We start from the raw sequence: 22772 nt of genomic DNA on the forward strand, positions 1-22772 counted from the left end.
TTTGCTGTTGTTACTTTCACTGTTTTCCCTAAAACATTGCTTTAAAACTGTCTGAAAACCAAAATCTTATATTCAATATTATCTAGGCTCTTACATTTCAAATTTGGATGCCTTCTTATATTTTATGTTTTTCTCACACGCATTGCTCTATGAATGAATTTGAAAGTAAGAAATATAAATCTGTCATTTAATCTTTATTTACTATATCTTAATCTATTATAAAGTGTAGGATAACATAATAACATGAGCAAGCCACAGCAGTGGCGAGAAGATTCAGAAATCATAAATGAGCTAAATTCTTCGTTGGGTGAAGATCAGAAAACCAGCCTGGTTCCAGACAGCCAACACGTGCGTTTGCCCAAATGCCCATCTCTCAGGAAAGACCAGACCCAGGATCCTACGCTAAATGTGTGAAGATGCGTTGGCTCTTTTCAAAGGCCAGTGCTGTAGCCTAGTGCATGAATGACACAAATTTAGTTTTCTTCTCTGCCGCAGGCTTTCTTTGTGACAGTTGATTCAGGGGTACTTACCTGACAGAAACATTTGTTTCTTTATGTTTTTTTTTCCCTGCTCACTCTTTCTCCACCCAGGTGACTGACTGCTGGAGCCATCCTCAGCCCAACATCGATTTCCATGGCCTGCTGCTCTGAGGTGCGCTGAGCCCACGTGGCATGGCAGAGGAAAACTTGAAACAGCGTGAAGGGACAGAGTGATATGAAGTCATGACTGATTGTGGTGTTCTGTCTCCCTTCACTTGTTCAGGTCCCAGACTCAGAAAGGACCACGTACTCCAGGTTTAAGAGCTCCATTAAGAGGAAGCTGGCGGCCAGGGCTCTGGTGGCAAGCAGCCCTATTGTCACAAGATGGCAGCAGCTGCACATGAGAGGCGGCACAGAGGAGCCGCGCAGGGCCCGCTGCGTGACGGGTCTTTGTGCCTCTGGGGGCCCCCCCCAGCTCATCAGCGCACCTGAAAAGGCTCCAGGTCAGACGGGATCCAAAGGAACATTTTGTTATAGAGGATGGCCCCGTGCAGGGACTTCGGAAATAACCTGCAGTGGGGAATTAGTGCAAGGTGTGGGTTAGTGTTGCCCCGTGTCCCAATTGTCAGGGGCTCTGGGTATGGCAGTGTGCAGCAGCAGCCGTCTGTGCAGACCTTCACAGGCAGAGCAAGCTCAGGGCCAGCGTCCTCTCAGCAGGAGTACGCTGCTGTCGTGAGAGGAAAGCTGGGCCTGAGGTTCTTGTTACCAGTGCGCAGACAGTCTAGGACAGCAGGTCATACAGACAGCTGACATCGGGGGATCCCCAGCCAAGCAATGTCTCTTGCAGACCAGTCTTTTTTCCTCTATGATGGGGGCTATATTGGACTGGGTTTAAGTTGCACTGGGCTGTAACAGTGCATAGGGTTTGTTGCTGCACCTTCATATCTGGAATAGTTAACAATAACTGACAGGACAGCAGAATTCATGCAGGCCTCTCCCCTTCCTTCTGCTTCTCCTTTGCTTTACACACAGCTACCGCAGACCCAGCCATAACTGCAGAACTTGGACGAGTCTGCGTGCCTGGATGTGGTATAGTGTACACTCACTGAAGGAGAAGCTTGCCCTGTGTTATTGTCTCTCCTCCAATGCATAAGGCTTCAGGTATTGACAAAGGGACAGCAGCCAGGGGACACTCACACTCGACTCACTTTAGGAAGAGACTTATCTGAGGGCTGATCAGAGCACAGATCAAATTTTCAGTACTCTGACTTGGTGTGGAGAACTGACTCTAGGGGAGGCTGTTTCTCTCCGTCAACAACAGACGGAGCTGAGGAAAGGTTAAATGAGCCTTTGAACTCACTGACTCCTACTTCCAGCAGTGCTGGGGGAAAGCAGGGAAGGGTTTAACCATGCTGCATGTACAAGAAGAGCTTCCTGGAAGATCTAGGGAACTAAACAAGGCTCATTTCTTGATTAATAATTGAAATCTTTAGAGAGCAAATAAAAGATGCTGTTCAGCATTCAGGATGTGTTCCTATGATGCCATGGCTGTTGGTCAGAAAGTGCAATTCTGTCTTCTGCTAAGCAGAATACCAGAGCTGTTTAATAATACATGCCCAGCTCTAGGTCCTAAAACAAGGTGAAGTCTTCCCTGCTTCGGTTTCTAGAACAGAAAGTCCGGCATGCTGTCTCTACTAACAGTGGTGAAAGCCTGTATGGTTCTGGGAAATCAGGTACTGATTTCCTATGGGGTAGGATCCTGTGTAACCAGTCAACAAATCTAAGGCTGGATATAAACTGCAGTAACAAACAGGCATTTTTTATAAAAGGAATGATCAATCTGACCTTTTTTAGACATCTCTTTTAGGATAAGACGAATAGTGCTGTAGAAATGTCTCCTTTTCTTCGCTGACAAACGAAAGCAGGGTGACTGGTTCATATGTCAGTATTTGCATTGTCCCACTTAGTGTGTCAGATCTGCTTTTAGAGCATTGCTACTATGAAATCAGTGCTATTCTGAAAAGTATTTGGCAAATAATCCCTGTGTAAATATTTAAAGGTATCCCAGTGACACCTCAGGTGCCTAAGGAACTCTCCATCATGAAAACTGTTGCGACTCTACCTAGCAGTCATGCTGCAGCAGGCTTGGAAGGCAGGAATAACAGGAGAGGTGAAATGGAAAAGAAACAGGTGAGTAATGTGAAATTCAAATGCACAGGTAGGGTATTTGCTTTCCTGATGTGTTTTTTTTTCACCTTATCTTTGGCCTGGAATCTGTTATGTGGATACTACCTTATTGACACGGAGAACAGAAACAAGAGGAGGTCCGTTTAGGAAATGTCTACTAGAGAAATGTAAGGAGCAATTGCTTCATCATTTATTTGATTCAGCTTCTCTCCCCTTCCTCCAATCTATCATCCTGCAAACTAAAATTGAAACCAAGCTAATGAAGCCCTCAAGATACGGTTGTTACCGCTGAGGGAAAATGTATGTTGTAAAAAATACGCATGAAAATCCTGAATGACTCAGTTTTCCACTTGCTTTAATAATCACTATGTGTGAAGAAGATAATTTCTTCAGTTGTTTGCAATGTAGCTGTTCATTTTGTCACGTAGACAGAACGAGGTGCTATGAAAAACTTGCCAAAAAGCAGCTTTGTGAGAATAAAATTTTTTGTCATGACAATAGAAGGTCAGATTCTTGGCCAAGGATGAAAGAACGCATGGAATCTGTCTAGCACGTGAAACAAACACTTCAGATCACTTCCCATTTAGGTGTTGTTTTCTATTGGTGTACACTTTATCCCTTCATTTTTCCTAGTGGATACTGACACAACAATTTTTTTTTTTTTTTTTTTTTTTTTTAGGCATTATCCATTGCTTTTTGGTCATCTTAAATAAACCCATGCTCCAGCCACCAACCTGTTTCTGTTCACTAACTTCTTGAAAATTGACTTGTCATGTGAAGCATGGTGATACTTGCCTGTATTAGTAAAAGTCATGACCATAACATTACACTCAAAAACACCTCTCTATTTTAGTGCTATCTAATTGTGACTCATGTGTTCATATATTCAGCTGTAAACTTTTAGTCAGTGATCATGCTTTTTCTTGTGCTCTCCTTTCCTTGATTGAACCAGTTGCTAGGTCAGTACTGAAGATGCTGATAGCTGTTTTCACATGATTACTTTTTTGACCATAACTGTTGAGTAAGGATGCTTCAGAGATGCATACTCAATGTCCTTGCTTGTAGTGATTTATAATCCTTTAATATTATTGCGAACTTTCTGTAGGGGTATCAAGCTCAACTTCTAAGAAAAGGAGGTAGTGTCAGGACAGGTGGGCTAACAGGCTTGTTGATTGATATCTTGTACTCTTGAAGGTCATTGGATGTTGGAAAAAGACCGTAGTGATTTTACATCGTTCTGGGAAACCTGGTCCTTGGGGCAATAACTTTCCTTTCTAAATAAGCAAAATAGTCTGGAAAATCCTCCTTTCAACAACAGTGCTTTCTTCCTTCCCGCTCCCCTCCGTGGTCTGATTGGAGAGTGTGAATTTTAGAATTGTTAAAATACACAATTCAATGGATTTAGTAATCTTAGTTGAATCTACCCCATAGAGAAAATTAATAAATGTGAGATGATAAGAACTTTCTATGAGGTAATGTGTGTAAAACATTCTTCCTTCCTTAAAATGTAATGTCTTTTAAAAGATGAATACATGTCATTATCTTCACTGTTAGTCGTACAGTCATAGAATGGTTTGGATTGGAAGGGACCTTTAAAGCTCATTTAGTCCAACCCCCCTGCAATAAGCAGGGACGTCTTCAACTAAATCAGGTTGCTCAGAGCCCCTTCTCTCCAGGGATGCGGCATCTACCACCTCTCTGGGCAACCTGTTCCAGTGTTTCACCACCCTCATTCTAAAAAATTTCTTCCTTATGTCTCATCTAAATCTACCCTCTTTTAGCTTAAAACCACTACGCCTTGTCCTGTCGCTACAGGCCCTATTAAAAAGTCTGTCCCCATCTTTCTTATAAGCCCCCTTTAAGTACGGAAAGGCTACAATAAGTCTCCCTGGAGCCTTCTCTTCTCCAGGCTGAATAACCCCAACTCTCTCAGTCTTTCTTCACAGGAGGGATGTTCTGTTCCCCTGATCATTTTTGTGGCCCTCCTCTGGACCCGCTCCAACAGGTCCAAGGCTTGTACTGAGGGCTACAGAGCTGGACTCAGTACTCCAGGTGGGGTCTCATCGGAGCAGAGTAGAGGGGCAGAATCGCCTCCCTCGACCTGCTGACCATGCTTCTTTTGATGCAGCCCAGGATACGGTTGGCCTTCTGGGCTGCAAGTGCACATTGCCAGCTTACATCCAGCTTTTCATCCACCAGTACCCGCAAGTCCTTCTTGGCAGGGCTGCTCTCAATCCCTTCATCCCCCAGCCTGTATTGATACTGGGGGTTGCCCCGACCCAGGTGCAGGACCCTGCACTTGGCCTTGTTGAACCTCCTGAGGTTCACATGGGCCCAGTTCTCAAGCTTGTTCCGGTCCCTCTGGATGGCATCCTGTCCCTCAGGCATGTCAACCGCACCACTCAGCTTGGTGTCATCTGCAAATTTGCTGAGGGTCCACTTGATCCCACTGTCTATGTCGTTGATGAAGATATTAAACAGTACTGGTTCCAATATGGACTGTGTGTCAGTCTTCCGTGTGTCAGCCTTTAATCTCTAAATGAAGTGACTTACCTGGAACTACATTGTAATTTACAAGCAGGAGTTGACTTAGAACTAAGATATTCAGAGTTCTACATCAAGGACCACAACCATTTCCTAGGAGTGTGATGTGGGGGTCTTTGAGATAACATTGTGGGATGACCAAAACCAAAGTTCTTCCTAAAACCATTTGGAAGTCAGTCTTGGCTAAAACCATAAGAAAATCCAGTAATCTTCTTAGATACAATAATTAATGACTATTTAATTTGTGCTGCCTGGGAGCATAAAGTGATGGGATGCATTGAAAATAAAATCTTACATTCCAGTGAAATGTGTGTGGTCTCTTTGTGGGCCAAAAGATTATTTCCTTCTATACACAATTGGTTTTCCACAGAAATGTCTGCACTTACTTTAGAGGGACACAGATCCAAGCAATCTGATTAGCTTTCTGCCAAGTTGTCTGTATAAATCATACAGAAAGTGCCTCTCAAAGCTGAAGGCCTGCTGTAGAACAGCTGGGATATATAAAGAAGGAACACTTTTTCCCAGCTATGTTTTTGTAAGACATTTCTTACCATGATTGCAACAGGGTTTTGAAGAAGAGTAACACTGAGTGTGCTTGGAATGATAGATTTCACAGACATTGGAGGAAGAACATACACTTGAGTGGCTGGTAAAAACATCAGCTGCATTTCCACCTGACTGTGAATAAAGAATTACAGACCAAACAGGCAACTGGCATCAGAGCATTCAGCTCAGTCAACATTGTGAAGAAATGCATATTACTAGGGATTGGTGAAGACATTCATATCCTGTGTGAGCTGATCTGAGTCTTTGCCTGAATCTTGGCTAAAGGCCTAAGCTAATTTTTTTCGAAAAAAGAAGAAGTCCCAATAACAATTCAGATCTCCCTTTTCTTATCTTTGTCTGCTGCATCATCTTTTTCCTTCGACGTCCAAGGAAATGATAATGTAATTAAAAAAATCTTATTCCTCTAAGACACCTTGTATATATTTTCAGTTTCATATTGTAATACTGGTTAAGGCATGGGATCATGGAGTCAGGCTTTGGGACCCTGGTTTGACAGAGGACTCTGACATCCAGTAGGTCTCATGCTAGAATCAATTGCCCTGCAGTATATGCACCACAAAACTCATCTTCCCTCATAGGGCAATCCTGAGGCATCAGACTTACTGTCTGCATGCAGAAAACATGGCATTGTGTGCTGGTAAAATTAGCCCAAATGCCAATTCAGAAGAGGACAAGAGGGCACTAAGGTTTGGCAGGTGAGCTGTGGTAGTACCTACAGATGTACAGGGTCTGGGACCTCCTCCACTGGTAAGATGGCCTTGTTCAAACAGCTTTGTTAAAGTTTGTGTGATCGTTAGCAGTGAATTAGTGTTTTATAGAAGGAAAGATGGTGGCTCACGTTAGAGCACATGTTTTGGACACTGGTATTCTGTACTTGTTACTGATTTCCCATCCAAGGGACAAACTGTTTTGAAGCTTTTATGTAATGAATGTTGAGTCCTTTGATGGGAGTTGCATCCATGATGCAAGATGTTTTTTGACGGATTTCTTCATTCAGTCATGTTTTCACTTCAATGTATTGGCAGAAATGTCCTTCTCAGCTTCCAGTGGTCCAGGAGGTTGGATATAGCATTGCAGAAAGTGGGGACATGAAGGTCTGTGAAAATGCCAATTGCATCTGGAAAGGTATGTTCCAATATAGCAAATATTCTCATGCACACTGAACAGTAAGATAAAGCATCTATACTGGCAAAGCAAGTGCATCTACCTGTTCCAGCAAGTGTTACAGAGTAATACAAAGTGGCTGAGGTCTACACTGCTCGGGGCTACTTCTGGAGTTCTCACCGCCTGTGAAGAGATAGTATTCCATCTCTTCCAGTGTGGTTAACCCATAGTATTTTACCTGGCTCTCCTTTGGGCCCCATCTGACGCATTGGTGGCCCTAAAACATTAATTTCCTTTTGGCTTTTCAGTTTCAGAACCCTATAAATAATGTGGGGTTGTACTGCAGAATGGGCACAGTATATGTATCATATGGACTGTTGGGTACATGCGAGTGCAAGACATGCAGAGATGGTGGAGTCTTGTTGCTCCTACCTGTAGGAAAAGGTAGCTGGAGCAAACTGTGCCTAGCACTGCCTCTGGATTCTTCTGCGGGGGAGTTGGTTAATTGCTCCAAAAGATATCCTAGGAATGAATGGGCATAAGGGAGTGTGAATCATCAGGCGATTAGAAAACAGGTGGAATGTGAGGAGCTAATCTGAAATAATACAGATATTCCCAGCGTTATTTGAGTATGAGGCAGTTCATTAAATATCAGACCAATATTTTGTTGTATTCTGTCTTGGACAGATTATTTGTTTTGGTGATCTGGCTATTTCTGTGTGTGACGGGTTCTTGCCAGTCAGGGCCTGATTAATGCTCATGTAAAAACAGTGAGAAACAGCTTCTTTATGAATCTGGAGTTCAGCTCCTGAAGAAGAAGTTGGGGGCTATGTGATAGATTTGTATATTCCTTTGTTGCTCTTCTCCATGCAAATAAGACTCACTTCAGAGCAGTCAACAGCAACAGTATACGGATTAGTCACAGTGATTTTTTCCTTGACGGCAAATGAATACAGGTATGAGGAATACCGTGTTTTATTCCACCCACCTACTTGTTGATGAAGTGGTCTGGTGTGACAGTACTGACTACTTACCACTTCTTGAGTCTCATTTTGAGAAGTGACACAAGCATGTAAGAGCCGAAATCCTATCAAAAGTCAGTGATATCTGCTAGTAATAACAAATATAATAACACAAAATGGAGTAATGAAGCTTAATTTCCACTAATTAAAAAGCTTGTTATGCACATTCATGTGTATGTGAATAGTGCTAAAAGCGTGATCAGTATGAATTTAGGGTAGATGAATTACTCATGAGAGAAGAGAAATCTGAAATGAATTACAGAGTTGATTTCATCCTTTATATCTCACTGCTCAATACCAGCTACCAATGTTAAAGAAGAAAAACATTTTCAGAGTGTTTCAGAAGTGTTGCCATTCATCCAACTGTTAGAATTATAAGTGCCTTAGTTTTCCTGAATTATCTTACTTGGCTGGGTTCAGAAAGGTTTGGTAAAGTTTTCAAAAAATAACCAAAAATCTAGATATTAGAAATACAGATTTTTCTTACAGAGAAATCTCATTTCAGTGATATTAGACCTTTTTAGGGTTAAAATGCAGTGTTACTTATCCTATTGGGCAGGTCTGAGAGGGTGGTTCCCGTAACCCTGCTTGAATGCTTAACTCCACAAAATTTTAGATACAGAAGAAAATCACTGTGGCCTGCTTCTTGCTCATCTTCAGTCTTTATTTGGAGAGAGAGGGGGTACCACAGCTGAGAGTGGAAACATTTGTTGTCTGGCAGAAATGAATTTTGGATTAGGGGAGAAGACTGAGGACAGAGTAGGGAAGGACTGTGTGAAATAAGTTCTCCACAATTTGTCATTGGACTTCCATATAGGATGTTTATGTGTGTATTTAAGTTACAGAGTACAAAAACTTTGTCAGTGTTGGATTTTTTTGAACAGAGAAGGTTAGTTGTAAAGATAAGTAATGTCTTCTGCCCTTGAAACTTTTGATATTAGTTCTAAATACTCCTTTCTGGAGAATAATTCAAAAAGGAAGTCAAAACACAAGAGAAAAGCACAGAAATGTGAATCTCCAGCTTTCTGCTCTGCACAGCAAGATAATTTCTTACACATAAAAATCTAGCATTAAATGATTCATAGTGCTAATGATCTGGGCTTTTTTCTATAATGTTTAGGAGTCCTTAGAGCATAATGTAGACAATGACCACAAAGGATGACACCTCTGCTTGCTCATACTTGTATTTGCTTTTGTTTCTCGCTTATGTGTGCTGTGATCAAAGTGCATGTGCTTTGAAAACCTTTTCCTGTGGTTAGGTATTGATGGGGGAGACCTTTTGGTGGGAAATTAACAGAAAGAAAGCAAAAAAGTTAATTGCTGTATGAGGGGGTTTTGAAGTGGGAGAGCACATATGAAACATTCTGCTACTAACAACTTTTGACAGAAAACTAAGGCGAAAAAGACAAAAAACTCCATGTTCCGTATTGAGCTGTGGTACAATTTAAACAAAATATAGTGGACCCTACTATCCATTCTAGCTGATTAAATCCATGGAGGTTTGAAAGAGGTGGTAAAAGGTGGCTTTCACCTAGTTTAGTGTGTCTAGTGTTTTGAGCCTACCCAGGATAAATTAGACCCTTCTGGCCTCCTCTGGCCCATGGAGAGACAAATATAGTGAAAATGTGAAAGGCTTAGACCTGAGAAAAACTGGTGGTGGTTTGAATTACTGATTTGTGTGTGATGAATCTTCAAATACAGGATGCAGAGAGGGGACCCAGAATGAGTTCAGAGCTGTCACCATCATGAAGCCTTCTATACCATTGGAGCCAGAAATGAGGCTTCATGTTACTGGATTGCGCGATGATTACTGTAAGTTGATTTCTCCTGTGTGGTGGTTTTTGCAGAGATTGGGAATTCTTATGTATGTTTCAGGAAAGATGGTGAAGGTGTGTCCCCTTCACATAAAATGGAAACTCTGCAGGACATGTGCATGATGTCATTTTTCTTATAAGGGTGCATCTTTGCAAACTGCCTGTCCCAGGATGGAGACATGACTGATCAAACCCTAGACTCAATACTGCCTAACTCTTAGCAGTTTCCTTCAGCTATAGATCGCAATACAACTTTCAAATCAAACCAATATACTTACCTCCACTTAATTAAGTTAAATGTTTCAGCTATCAGCCTTGGATATCTAGCAGCCAGTCAACACAGCAGCAACTTCATTGAGCAGACTTTGAAATCTCTTATTTTGGGAGACATCAGTGACATTCTTTATGGTTTGGATTTTAGATACCTTCTGAACTAAATTCTTACTTACGTCTTTGGTGGTGCACAGGCAAAAATTAAACATGCACAAGTTACACGTGAACACACATGGATCTCTGGTCTACAGCAGCAAATACATGTTTTAACACTTCATAAGATCTAACAAACAACTCTGTATGTGCAAGTGTTCATAATTGTCTCTGTGAAGGTTTTTCAACATATCCTTACAAGTGTTCATGTGTATCTATGAACAGGACTAAAGTTTGTTTGTTTGATTTACACTGATTGTGCACAAGGTATGTCCCAAGACTAACAGCACTAACAGAAGTCTTTGGAAGTGATTTCTTAATGCTTATTTCTGTCCTGCTCCTGTAGGACAGGAGTAGGACTGACGGATTCAGCTGTTCTTCGGAGGGATTTTAGTTACCAAAATATGGTGTCAGACCTTGGTAACAATCTTCTGTGCTTCAGGGGTCATGCAAAATGACTTTTAAGCTGCCCTAAAGGGACAGCCGAGGATTACCCTTGATATGGGAGAATGTCCTGCGTTGGTATTAAATGTTGTATACCAACTTCTTCTGGCCTACCTGACATAGCAAGCTGTTCTGAGGCTAATTGCTGTAGTGACTTGCTTTGCCAGGATCTGCAAGTGCAATGCACTCAGCATCAGGGGCAGTGGAAACAGTATTTCCATCATATGCTTGCTGAGCAAGCTCTGAAGGTGAGGAGCAGAATTTCCCTAATTCCTTTTTTTTCCTATCACATGCAGGGTAAATGTTACCATTAACCCGAGGGTTAATTAATAGGACAGACTGTAACATATAGACTCTCTCCTATGTCTTTCTCAATAACAAGAATTACCTTGGAACACGGGTGTTTTTGGAACTGTAGCTGTTGGTGGAGGAGCCTCATTTCTGGTGGCAGAAATTAGAGTGATGTGGTAATCCAAAATGTGGGGTGGTAGATTAAAAAATTCCTGTAGGGAAGGTGTAAGTCAGATCCTGCTGTGCAAACATACCAGTTTGTGGAGATTAGCCTTATGAAGACCATGGCTTGTGAGAGATACTCTTCTTCATGTAGGAGGAACACTTGCTGGTAATGGTTTCATAGAAGCATTGTCTTGAAGTTTTTCCATAGCTATTAAAAAAAAAGCGCCCCCCTCCCCCAATTCATACTCCCTCTCATCCCATCCCATTACCTACAACTTTTTTGCAGTAATTTTTAGTAGCTTTCTTCTAGATCTAAACATACTGGACTGGAGCCTTGAAAATCTCATTGCTATTGCTGTAGGACCTGCTGCACACATCTGGAATGGAGGAACTCTTCAAGCCATTGAACGCATTGATTTGAATTCCAGTTCCAAATACATTTCATCTCTGGCTTGGATAAAAGAAGGAACTTGCCTTGCAATTGGCACCAGTGATGGAGAAGTGCAAGTACTAGATAATTTACCTTTTTTGTCTTTCTCCATTTTTAGCTAAAGTGGCCACAAGACAATTGGATACTGATTTTTTTTTAAGAAAACAAATGAAAAAGATTGGCTAAACTACAGAAGAACTCTGCTGGAGACAATATGTAGCACTTCCCTGTATCATGCTGCACCTTACTGAACGGCTTAGTGACATCCAGTGTTATCTATATGTAATGGAGCTTCTGAAACCACTAAAAAGCTGATGACTGAATTAATGATGCAGTTGTCTAGAGACAATCAGATTTTTTTTCCACCAGTAACAGGAACTCTTTCATTAAATTATTTTACTCAGCACAGGCTATTTTTTCTTGTATCTCCCTTGCTAAGATCACTGTAGTGATCAGTGCCTTGAGAACTCAAGCCAAAACTCTCCTTATGGATTCACACATGAGAATTTGATCTCAGTTTGATTATACACATACCTCTCAGCCTGCTGTTGTAGGACAGTCCTATTATCAAAAGATGTTTTTGGGACTTTGAATAATATGGGGATAATATGGGGATAATATGGGATAGACAATATGGGGATAGATAATATGGGGACCTACTTGCTGCAGTCCTGAGTCAGCAATCTGAAGGTACTGAAGGCCAGTGCTTTGAAGTATGGACTTCCAAATACTGAGATGTAAATAAACAGCTTTATACTCAGAGATGTGCACTCCTTTCAATCCTGTCTGACTTCAGCATCACTGATATAGGGGCCAAAATTTGGAAATACTCCTTCTTGTCTTACTTGTGAAATAAATAAGCCTGAGGTTGCCCATACGTCAAATCAGAACCGGGCAGTGGCTTACCTGCAAACAAATGAAGAGAAAAAAATCTTTTTTCTTTTTGTTGTTAAATTTGTATTTATTGTTTGTTTTGGATTGGCAGCTGTGGGACATTGAAACCAAAAAGAGGTTGAGAAATATGTTTGGTCACCTGTCTGTAGTTGGAGCTCTGAGCTGGAATCATTATATTCTGAGCAGGTGAGTGGTATAGTATATTCCCAGAAAGAGTCCTGCTACTTTTACTTAGACAAATGTCCCATTCGTTTTAGCTGTTTTCACTGGCTTTGCTCAAAGGTGATTTATCCTGTCTCTCTACTTATCGGCCATCTCACAAATCACGTTTTACTGTATGGCAGGAAAGCAGCCAAAGGGGATTTAGCCTGCCTCTTTAGTCTCTGTTTCTTACTCTCGTTCCAGAAAGCTGTCACCACTTGCAGAATTTCACTAGGATGTGGAGGCTGTGGCTCTGGTTTTGTGCAAAGCCTGAGCTTGAAATGGTGTTGTCTCCCGTGGGTCTGGACTCCAAAAATCATAGCCTGCCTGATGTCAGGGAGAGGGCATGTAGTTTAGGCTGCCCCTCCACTGACATCAAGACTGTATCTGTCTTTTCAGATGCACAGTGAAACACAGCTGTTAGAGTTGCACACATCTCTAGCTGTGTATCTACAAGGGAAGGCCAGCTGATTGTTATCCACAACCCAAGGAGAATTGAAGTGGTTGACCTTTGCTTTGCCAAGGGTGAATTTTACACTAGCTAGTGAATATTTTATATTTAGGAATCATTTCAATATGGGGACTCAGATGAGAAAGATCAAGTGTACTCTTTTGTGGTTTTTTCCCTCCCACTTTCTATTTCCGATCTTTGACTCAGACTTGAAGGAGCTGAAGGGAGGCTTGTTTATGATGGATGCTTCTACGATTTTAAAACCATGTGATAGTCTTCCGTTTTATATAAACATAGAAATAATAGCAAGGGCGAACCAACTTTATTGTTCAAATGAAACTAGTATCTCCGGATAAGAACACTAGAGGTAGTTTTATTTTGATTTCACAAGGTGCTCTGGCTTTTGATTATATTAGCTCTGCTGGGTGGATACCAGCTGAACAACCAGTTAATAAAATGCTGTTGCTGGAGTAGGTACTCTGGGTGGGTTAAGTTACAAGGATGCAGCTAGAACATCCTGCCAATGCCAAGTGGCATAACCTTATTACAGTCAGCATTAGTTTCAGTTTGCATTTCAGCTTGGCCAAGGGAGTGAAAACAACAGAAACTTAAATTACAGATCTCTCTGAGTAGAAATTGATGATAAAATTCAGCATGAACCTGTGAACTGCAGTTATGGTTGACAGATTAGGTTGAGATAACATTTATTTTTCTTGCTAGGTTTGAAACTAACTAGTTCATTCTAATATTAGGGCAGAGTTAAAATATCTGTATAAGTAGAAAAAAAGAGGTGGAGTTAATACTCATTGTTACTAAAATAAGAGCAGCATTCTTACACTAACCTTCACTGTGGACAATTGATACTTTGAGATTACATACTAATTTCAGCAGTTAAAAATAGTCCAACAACACATCATCATGAACCTGTAAATAAATTTCAGTACCATAAATTAACCCATCACAAAAATTTTTTTGGCTTCTCTTTGTCTTTAGCAAAACGGATGCCATCTTCTGTGTCAAAAGCAAATAATTCTGATTTCTTTTTATGCTGAGTGGAAAAATGTCCTTTCAGCCAGGATTCTCAGGAGCCCAGTTCCTTCCCACTCATACCACTAGAATTACTGAAAACCTTAATATGGCCAACACTGGTATTCAATTCTGTTTCTTTTGGGTAGATTTTCTGCTTATTATTTAGTAGGAAAAATCTATATAAATCTTCAGGAGGCAAATGATGATGCCTTTGCGTATAATGCACATATTCCCATGTATCTTCATAGGTATTTTCCGTAAAGATGTGCTTAATATTCACTGGAGCACTGCTTGGTTGGAATCTTTCATGCTTTTGTGAACTTCAAGAGCTTGGCAAGTCCATAATACAAGCACAATAGAATGACGTTTCTTGCAATCAGTCAGTTTTGTGTGTGCATTTTTAGAGCTTCCGAATCACTCAACTTGCATCTGAAAAATCTTTAAGAGCCAGTAGGGAAATATTGCCTTAAATTAGTCCATTGCAGTAATGCCAGATACCTGTTTCTCAGATACTCAGAAAGATGGTATTGCACTTGCTGATTTTTTCAGTGTCATCAGAATAGTTGAAAGTGTGAATTTCCAGCAAGAAGCTCTTCTGTTTTGTCATAGGTTTAATGTAGGTAATATCCTTAGAAAGGCAGGAAAAGAAAATGCGCTGCAAAGTATTTTCAATATTTTCAGTTCAACTCTACTATTGATGTGTAAAACCCATATTAAAGAGCTCAGCTGTAACAGTAGCTGTGTTTCCAGGCAGAGTGTTTCTTCCTTCCTTTGGTAGACTGATGATGCTGGCTGTAGAACCATGCATCCATTTCCTAACAGGCAATTAGTGAACAGTGTCAAGCTGTGCAGATTTTCTTTAAGCCTGGAAGTGGGAGGGAGAAAGGGGACAAGGGAAGAGAGAGAACCAAAGAACACACTGTTACTCGCTACTAAGCCCTTTCCCAGAGCAATTCAGTTTTACACTGCCTCTTTTTTGGGCATGGAGTCATATCTGGCCTTGGCAAAAATCATCTTGCAAAACTATCTTTCATGAAGAACAGGAAAGAGTTTACATTAAATGGCTTCACAGTTGAACAAGGTGCAGATTAGTGGCATACAATGCAATATATCTTAAGGGAAATGAAAACCAAGAGAGACAACAGGTATTCTGCCTGGCTTGAACTGAGCAGCTGCTTGGCTCCTTTCTGTTGTCAGCCACGTCTACAGTTAGGATGTGCGTTTGATAGTTGGTTTGTGTTTCCTTTTACTGAAATACTGTTGTGCTGCAGACACATTTCACTCTGATGTGGTTTGCTTCTGAAACCACTGAAGAAACATCAGTGTGGTGATGTAGCTTGTCTTCTTTAATATTAAATCCATGCTGTCTTTTTTCATCTACAGTGGTTCACGACTAGGATCTATTCATCACCATGATGTTCGGGTTGCTCAGCACCATGTTGGGACTCTCTGCCAAAACAAACAGAGCATTTGCAGCCTGAAATGGTCACTAACCAACCAGCTGCTGGCAAGTGGGTCTAGTGATGGTATATTGAATATCTGGCCTAGTGACCCTGGTGTGAAACTGCAGTCACAGCCACTGAAAACCATACCTCATTCCTCAGCAGTTAAGGTATATGGAGAAGGAATGTCTACTTTTCTGTATTTGCTCTCATGAAATCACATTATTGATGTGGACAGTTAGGGAATTTTTCAAATTATCTCACTGATTTCTATTAGCTTATTCTCCCCTGATTGTGATGCAGTTAATTTTAAGACCAGTTCTCCTCATTCCAAGTCATAGATAAGTTTGTGAGGGTTTTGATCAGGAAATTTTACTGGATTGGTAGGCCTTTGTAAATATAATGCCAAACAGAAATAAAATTTGCAGGCTTCTCCTCTGTTTTGCACAGAAAACTTTGGTGGCATAATACTTACAAGTTAACAAACAAGATCTTTCAATTTTTGGAGTTTTGGAAAATTCTCTCTGCTGAAATTATTTTAAATATGAGGTTTCTTTTGTCTTCCTGACCATATTTTCATGTCATTGCTCGTAGCAAAGAATCCAAAGTAAGAAATTGGAAATGAGACAACTTAGATTCTTCATCTTTATAAAGTCCCAGTCTGTGTAGGAGAGAGAACGGGTATCAGCAATAAGAGGCAGGGGAGTCCAGCATTTATAAGCTGTTTATCCTCCCAGAAAAATCTGAGGCTGGCCTGAAGTGCTGGTGTTAAAGGGTCAGAGGATGTTATTGAAATAGGTGGAATTCAGTTCTTAGTAGCTTTTCTTCATGCAGAGTCTAGGTCTTAGGCATGTTCTGGAAATATCTCAGAAGAAACCAGGTCTCTTGTAAGACCTGTAAGTCACGTTGCTTAGGCCTCTGTGATGGCTTGGCTTAGGCAGTAAGACTATCCTGCTGCGTTCTTCTGGTACTGAGGTGGGAATCTGTGGCCTGTGAAGGGTAAGCAGAGAATCTGGAGTTTTATGAGCATATGTGGGACAGTCTACTGCTACTGTGAAGCAATGGCAAAGGAAGCAGCGTTTGGAGTTTTGGGATTCTGCATTGCTGTGTGTGCATGGAGGAAGAGCATGGTGTAGGGTGAAAAAAGCCAAAGATATATTCTGGGTGCTTGTTGCAGTTCATTTTTCCAACTAAGCTTTTAAGCAAAATCTACTCTGTTTTTTCAGTTAACCTCCTAGTCTGTTCTGGCATCTGTTTTCTTTTTTTTTTAGGCTGTGAACTGGTGTCCTTGGCAGTCCAAAGTTCTTGCTACAGGGGGTGGAATGAAAGATGGGATTTTGCGTGTCTGGGACATAAACCGTGAGAAAGTAATCCGAAGTGCGGCTACAGATTCTCAGGTGAAATGATGAAATGTCTGCATACTTAGGCTATGCTCTTGTATAGCTGTGCTCATTTGGCAAACTCCCACTGACTTTGAGGGTGGTTCTGCAGTCAGAGGAACAGCAGGATTTTCTCTGGATGTGCAATTGTGCTACATTCGGCACTGCAGTGTGTGATTGGACTCAGAAGCAGTTTCTTGTTTCTCATTCACCACTTCTGTCTCCACACAGAAGTGATTGAAGAGGAGGTGGTCTCGCAGCCAGACACTTCTCATCATCTTTTCCTTATTGGCAATAATAATTTTGGCCAAAACTCTTAATGTGGAGAGAATGTTGAGGGAGAGGGAAAATTCCCAGAGTGCTGGGGTGAGAAGAGGTGTAAGAGTCAAGAGGGCAAACATCCGTCTCTGGACTTTGAATATTAGGAGGCAGAGGAACAGATTCTCAGCTGGAGTAAAGCAGCATAGCTGTTGATTCTCCTGGAGCTATTACAGCTTAGCTGAGGATGTATTTGAAGGGCTTTGGTTTTATACTGGTAGGCTATTATCACGTTTAGATAGGACAATAAGGCAACTATACATCAAAGCGTGGTAAGGAGTGAAATGATTCTTCTAAATAAGTAAATATTCTGCTGGGACTATTTTTCAGTAGCTTGTTCAAACATCGTAGATAGCATTTCAAATCTACTGAACAGTGCATGTTGACCCTTTCTGAAAACTTAAGCAGAATTTTAAATTGCAATAGATTTGTTCCTTGCTCTGGTTACCCCAAACCAGCGAACTGATAACTGGACAAGGCCTTCCTGGAAATCAGATGAAAATATGGAAGTATCCCATGCTTATCAATTCATCAGAACTCCATGGCAAGTATTTCAGTTAATAGTTTGAACTATCTCAGTTGACTATCTGTCTAATCAGTGTGTTTTTGCAAGTGCATACGTTATGCATTTATGTAAAATAGAGTTAAAAGAGCAGTCACGTACACATCCTCCCTCTGCCTATACACATGCATTCATGCGCACAATCCTGAAGTATGGGATTGTAAAGGTTGACTTATTAAGATAATAGTATTAGATGCTTCTGTAAAATTCCTTGGTTTTAACGATGGGATTCTCTCCTATAATTTCTAAGGCCATTGGAGGTGCAGGACGTGGATTTCCACCTCTCCCTAAGGCTTACTAGGCGTGGACTAAGTGTGCTGATGTCAGGTTGCTTCCAATATATTCTGGGCTGATGGCCTTCTAGATAACTCAAACTAAATGTGGCTCTTCAGTTTTGCAGCTCGTCATGGAAGGGTACTGAACCAGCTTCCTAATCACGTTTGAAATAAATCTCCATGTGTTATTTAGAGCTGTCTGGGTTTTAATCAATGATTTTGGCTGTGAAGCAATGCAGTGCAGCATGTTTCCCTTGTACTGTGCTGACAGCTAGAGGAAAGTGCAGTTTCCTTGCAGCTCTGTATTGGTCCATGGAGCTGTAGGGCTACGCTACAGATAAAAGTTTTTTCTTGCTATTAAGCCTTCTTGTTTCTGATGTTTGCTGTCACTCCTGTCGATTAAGTTTTACTTGTTTCAGTGTTAACTGAAGTGATCCAATAGAACATCTGAAGTTAAAAACCAAATCATTTGCACACTGGCTGCATTTTCACAAGTATGGTAGTTTTTTCACACTCGCTGACAAGATATGGCTAGAGAAACTTTGGATTTTTAACCTAACAGCTGATATTTACAAATACTTTTTGTACCCTATTGCTACATTTGAAGGCATTTATTAAATTCCTGATTTATTAAATCCCAGCTATACTGAGATGCTGTCCTTGGAACCAGCGACTTGGGTGGAATCAGGGACTTGGCTTCAACACTAGCCTATAAGAGGAATGCAGAGGAGAGTCAAAACAAAGATGGACGGAAGAGAGAGGGCAGCAGAGACATACGTGGATCTGATTACACATTATCCTTGTGTAATGCTGCTTGTCTGTGCTGCTTTTCCTTCCTTATCCCTGCTCATTTATGTATAGCTCTTAATGTCCTGTGATGTTCTGAGAACTGACTTGGAAAGTGGCATGATCGTTAGTCTTAACTACTGTAGCTTGAGGTTTCTCAAATCCTTGTAAGTCTTGAAAATACTATTTGAAATGAAACCTAGATTTATTCTTACATTTGAGAATAGCGTATGATGCAAAACATTTACCATATAAGTCAAATGCATTGGTAATTTGGTGAAGCTAGGGGGTTACTTATCATCCTGTTTCCTCTTCAGTTTACTTGTCTGCAAGAGAAACTAATTTTTGTGAACAAAAAGACCAGGTAATGGTTGCACAGATATATTCCCGCTTATTAAGACTCCTATTACCTTACTACAAGCAATTGAATGTTGGAAGAAATTGTCAATGTATCAAAATATGTTTAGAAAAAATACTGTGATAGATGATTGTGAGATGGTTCTAAATCAGCCTCAGACTCCCTTAACCACATGAGTTTTACACCCAAAGCAATGAACAGATAAATCATAACTGAATCTCATTGTTTAATCCTCCTGCAAAATGCTGAAGAGCTCAGCTAACAATGAAGCACTGTCAGCTTTAGTACTTTAGTAATTGAGGTTGCCTATTACTGGGCATATTCGGAACAGAAAAACAGCTGAAAGATAGTAATCTTTTTAAAACACTGAGTCCATTTTTGAGATTTACTAGAAAAAAAGATTCATTTTGGATGTAAATGCCCTTCCCTTAGAAAAGTTGTTGTAGCTCAAAGAAAACATACAAGCAAACAAAATACGTAGTTGCTTTGAAAAGTATCTGAATGTGATCTTGAAACAATGAAATAAAACCCCAGCCCTCTCCACTCAGAAAACATGGAAATGAATAATTTCAACTTTTCTGATTTCTCCCTGTCCCCCTTCACGTCTTTTTGACTGAAACTATTAATCAGACTTCAGTCAGTGTTGTGGATAGTTTTGGATGCCTCCAAAGACTACATCTCCAGCTCTTCCTTCGAAGTCATTACAGACACTGAATGGAGTCAGTGTAAAGAATTTGCTGAGATGTAAACTCATGGTCTTAAATATTGACAAAGATCACGTACACTTCAATAACTTGAGAAGGAGCAAAGCCTGAAAATTAATCTCTGCTGAAATATTTTAGTGGTCGTGTCAAAATTCTAGTCATCAGGTTTTGGTGGGACACACATTACTCAGCTTCAGGACAGCAGATATTTGCTTTTAGTCACAGCAGCTCCAGAGAGCCATAGTAGTAGCTTTGCAAAGTTAGGGCAGGCTGTCCATCTACAACAGTCCTATTGGTCTTTATCGGGTACCATTGTGATAAGTACCACAGTTTCAAAGGGCTTTACAGTTCCTCACGTGTTTATCCTCATAATACTATTTTGAGCTAGAGAAGTGCTATCCCCATTGTGTTCATGGAGAGCTCAGGTACAGATGATGGGAGGACATGGGTCACCTACATTCATTCAAGTTGGTCACCCAAGACTTCCTTCATACTTTCACACTTCCTTTTAGGATGTGGTTCATCTGGTCTGTTCTAGATGAGATACACTATGTCTCAGAAGTTTTTCTTTTTCCCCTTGGGTGACCAGCTCAGCTATGTGATTGTCAGTAACTCACCCAGCCAGAGAAGCCTTTAGAGTAAAAAGGCTTCTAATTCCTCATGCCCCTGTGTGCCTAAAAACCTCATGGGTTTGCTTAGCATTGATATTGTGCTAGATGATACAGAAGAGCAGAGGTAAATACAGGTCTCAATAGTCTCAGTTTAATACCAGACTCTTTCTGCCTTCAGTTCAAATTCAGTTGCTTCTACTGAGGGAGACACTTGTATAACCAGATTAATGAGTTTTGTACGTTCTTTGTGCTGCTAGACTGGGGCAGCTTCTGGCCTTCAGTGTCTGGCTCCCAAAGTTTACTACAGCTACAGACAAACTCAATATACAATTCCAATAAATTATTTAGTGGGATCACTGTTAAAAGATCTCCTTAATAATAATAACTGAGCAGCTGGATACACTATCTCATGATTGTTGAATCAGCTGCAAACTGTCTGCAAGGCATGTGCAGCCAGATGGGAAAGCTCAGCAGTGAGACACATTACCAAACACAGGTGGGACTGATGTTGTAAATGCAGTGGAGAATCAAGAGTTCAGGTTCAATGTTCTCCTTTGACAGAAATGTCTTCTCAATGTGGTGCAGTCCTGGCAATTAAAGTCTGGTCCCTAATAAGAAAATATTGCCTTCAGCTCTTTCTTAATGTGAAAATACTCTATAGATAGTGCTAGCTCCCCACATCCTACGCAGTATTTTGAGCTGCTACTCTAAAAGTGGAACAAGCCATGCTGTGGGTAAGGGTGGTGAAAGTGACTGGCATAACCGAAGTAGAATTGTGATGTATCTTTGCATTTTTTGTGTGTATTTTATTTTACAGGTCACGAAGGAAGAGTCCTGCATATAGCCCTGAGCCCAGATCAGAGCAGGCTCTTTTCTGTTGCGGCTGATGGGATAGCTTGTTTGTGGAAACGCCACAAGTCTGGGGAGAGCAAGCACAGCAGCAAGGCTTTTTCTAATGATTAGCTGAGCTCATTCTTGTGACTTCTTTTCCTTGAAAGCAAGTGATTAAATGTACTTAGCCCCTTCAATAATTCAAAATATGTGTGTTCCTTCCAATGGAAACATGGCAATTTTTTCAAGAGAAAGCAATTTTCCCCATCAGTCCATCATGTGAAATGTTAGTAGCTTGTCTTACTTACCCTAGAGGAAAAATATTCTGACTCTGAAGAATAACACCATATTTATTTTCACTAAACTAGCAAGCATGGATGGAATCCACCTTGTGTCAAGTGCCAGCGTAAGGTCTTAGGTCTTGCTTTTAGCTATGGTTCTTGTAAGTAATTTTACATCATATTAGCATCCCCATTGGGAACCACATGCCAATTTGTGTAAAATGCCTTGAATCATTCAAAGGCTAGGATCAGCAGAGACGAGTCCAGGGAGCTGTATTGTTCTATGTATCACATAGATCATGGTTCAGAATCTGTCTAAATATTTCTAGAGATCTAGGTTAAATATATAACTGTAACTAAATATAAATGATTTCTTGGGAATTCTTTATTGTTTTTGTAGTGGTAATGATAACTAGCTTAATTAGAAAAGTGTCTTTATTGGGTTTTGAATAATTTCCTTTCCTTAAACCCACCAACTATGTTTAACAATGATGGAAAATGTGAATAGTTATGTAATCAACTGGTTAATAAGCCAGATGGACATAGTCAAAGAAGCATGCTGTTTGGATCAAACACACAGTTAGTTCATTCATACTTTAAGGGTACCAGTTTAATTCTGGGTGTCAGCAAACCTGGCTGTCACCCTCTCATGAATTTTATTTAGTGCTCACAAGGACCAAACCTCTTGGACTTTGTCATGGTTTAACCCCAGCTGGCAACTAAGCACCACACAGCCGCTCGCTCACTCCCCCCGGTGGGATGGGGGAGAGAATCAGAAGGGTAAGAGTGAGAAAACTCGTGGGTTGAGATAAAGACAGTTTAATAGGTAAAGCAAAGCAAAACAAGGAATTAATTCCCTACTTCCCATTGGCAGGCAGGTGTTCAGCCATCTCCAGGAAAGCAGGGCTCCATCACGTGTAACGGTTACTTGGGAGGACAAACGCCATCACTCCAAACATCCCCCCCTGCTGTCTTCTTCCCCCAGCTTTACATGCTGAGCATGACGTCATATAGTATGGAATATCCCTTTGGTCAGTTGGGGTCAGCTGTCCCAGCTGTGCCCCCTCCCAACTTCTTGTGCACTCCCAGCCTACTTGCTGGTGGGGTGGAATGAGGACCAGAAAAGGCCTTGACTCTGTGTAAGCACTGCTCAGCAGTAACTAAAACATCCCTGTGT

General features: G+C 40.9%; 1 protein-coding gene across 1 annotated transcript; it reads left to right on the forward strand.

The window, feature by feature from the left end:
• The first annotated feature begins 243 nt into the window (after nt 1-243).
• CDC20B (cell division cycle 20B) lies at nt 244-21446 on the forward strand. Its single transcript, XM_009575581.1, has 11 exons — nt 244-348; nt 763-982; nt 2548-2669; nt 6803-6902; nt 9605-9715; nt 11354-11550; nt 12459-12553; nt 15432-15660; nt 16762-16887; nt 17614-17731; nt 21301-21446. Exons 1-11 carry the CDS (start codon nt 244-246, stop codon nt 21444-21446), a joined length of 1569 nt encoding a protein of 522 aa, XP_009573876.1.
• Nucleotides 21447-22772: the final 1326 nt, after the last annotated feature.

Source organism: Fulmarus glacialis, unplaced genomic scaffold (assembly GCF_000690835.1).
Source record: "Fulmarus glacialis isolate BGI_N327 unplaced genomic scaffold, ASM69083v1 scaffold6584, whole genome shotgun sequence".
Taxonomy (NCBI): domain Eukaryota; kingdom Metazoa; phylum Chordata; class Aves; order Procellariiformes; family Procellariidae; genus Fulmarus; species Fulmarus glacialis.